The following is a 1,773-nucleotide window of genomic DNA, read 5'->3' as shown; positions in this document are numbered from 1 at the left end:
GCGCGGGCGCTCGCCCCGGGGCCCCGCGCGATCCTCCCCGCCCCCCAGCGCATGGCGGTCGAGCGGACAAAGGCGCTTCCTGGCGCCCGCGCTCGGAGGCCGTTGGCGGTTTGAATCCGGCCCCCGGGGGTCCAGCGTCCGCTCTCCCCGCAGGAACCACACCGCCCACACCCCCGCTCCACCCTCCCCCCGAGCGGCCACCGACTCCTCAGACGAAAGCCCCGGGCACAGGGGTGGGGGCCACCTGCGACACAACCGCCGTGGGACCCCCGGTCGTCCTCTGCGCCGTCCCTCGGGCAGAAACGACCCTCGAGGGCGCCGGGGAGCCCAGCTCCCATTTTTCGGTCGGCTCACTTCGCCCTCTTTCCCCACGGGCCGGGCGCGAGCTGCGCAGCTACGCACTCACCATGCTGCAAGGGCTACCGGTTTCCGAGACGCGACCGTACAACCGTTCACCTCGCTCGCTCCACTCGGACTAATTCTCCTCCTCCGCCCCCAGCGCTTCATAAACACCTCCCTCCGCCAGATCCCTCCGCCGCATGCCAGATAACGGAACAGCGAGAACGAGTCCCGGCCGGCCCCCTCCCCGCCAGCGCTCCCGGAGACCCCTTTCTCCACAGTCAGTGACCGGCCGGGCTAGCGCTGAAGGGGAGTCGGGAGCGAGTGACGTAAGTGGGTTTCATGCCCAGACAAGCCGTGTAAGGGCCGGTGGAAGCTCGCCCGGGAGGCGCTACTTTGCGGCGCGGAGGAGCATCGCGGCGGGGACGCGTGCTGCGAGAAGTCATGGAGCCGGCCTCTGATTGGCTGGTTCGTACCTGCAATGCGTCACTCGGTCCGCAGCCGTCGCCGGAACGCGGTACGGTTTCTACCGTTGCTACTCCGACCGCGCTGTCCTGGCAACTGCGCCAAGAGGCAGAGTGGCTCGCTTTGCGCTAAGCTGGAGGACCTTCCTCCTCCACCCAGCCACCCTCACACACCTTCCAAGGCCCCTGCGTGCTGGGTTGACAGAAAAACCTAATCCAATAAAAAGTGAAGCTGAACCCCCCCCCCCCAAATAAACACGTACCCCGCACCCAGGGCGGCGGAGGCCACTCATTCAGTGTTTTACCGAACCCATGCAACTGTGGATAAGGGCAAATGCAGCGGCTCAGCTGACAGACTAATCAGAAAGGGTCTTCCGTTTATACTTCTTTGCTTCCCTCGCCCAGCAGTAATTTAGCAGAAAAAAAGTTACTCGAAATCCACGCCATCTGAGATTATGTGCTAGTGGTCCCCTGGTAACCCCTTCGATGTTGGAAGCCTTAGACAGCCAGGGAAGGATGCGGAAAATTAAAAGAGGAACTAGGGTTAATACTCAAAATGCGGAGACACAGCCCAGAAAGAATCCTCTGAAGACCACGTTGACATAGCCAGAAGGAACTTCCCAATAAAAACCACAGTGGACCCTTGAAACCTGGGGAACAGCAGTTTTAAAAGCAGGCTGAAATCTCGCCGTACTGAAAAAGAAGGCTCTTCAGAGGAGCTTCCTGCAGTAAGAGCATTATCGATGCTAACAGCTACCTGCACCCACTTCGGTTGAATTTAACCACCTTTAGCCAAATTGGACATTTCTTCGACATTAAAAAAAATTTTTTTAATGAAGCCAGAGCTGGGTCCTCTTTCAATCATGCAAAGCAGACATTAAGAGACCTTCTAATTAGCATTGACAAACCTGTGACCTTTTCAGATGAATGGCCGGCAATGAAAAAACAAAATGAGATTTCTGTTTCTATT

At 58.5% G+C, this 1,773-nt stretch overlaps 1 protein-coding gene across 1 annotated transcript in view; it reads right to left on the bottom strand.

Annotated features, from left to right (window-relative positions):
• Calm2 (calmodulin 2) overlaps positions 1 to 553 on the bottom strand; it is a 16,232-nt gene extending 15,679 nt beyond the window's left edge. The window contains exon 1 of the mRNA XM_008823051.3: positions 407 to 553. Within this exon, the coding sequence (XP_008821273.1) occupies positions 407 to 409 (3 nt within the window). The 5' untranslated portion in view covers positions 410 to 553. The remainder of the gene's footprint in view (positions 1 to 406) is intronic.
• Positions 554 to 1,773: the final 1,220 nt, after the last annotated feature.

Source organism: Nannospalax galili, unplaced genomic scaffold, assembly GCF_000622305.1.
Source record: "Nannospalax galili isolate Female #2095 unplaced genomic scaffold, S.galili_v1.0 scaffold286, whole genome shotgun sequence".
Lineage (NCBI taxonomy): Eukaryota > Metazoa > Chordata > Mammalia > Rodentia > Spalacidae > Nannospalax > Nannospalax galili.
Note: the sequence above shows the minus strand (reverse complement) of the source record. Positions and strands in the feature narration are given on the sequence as shown.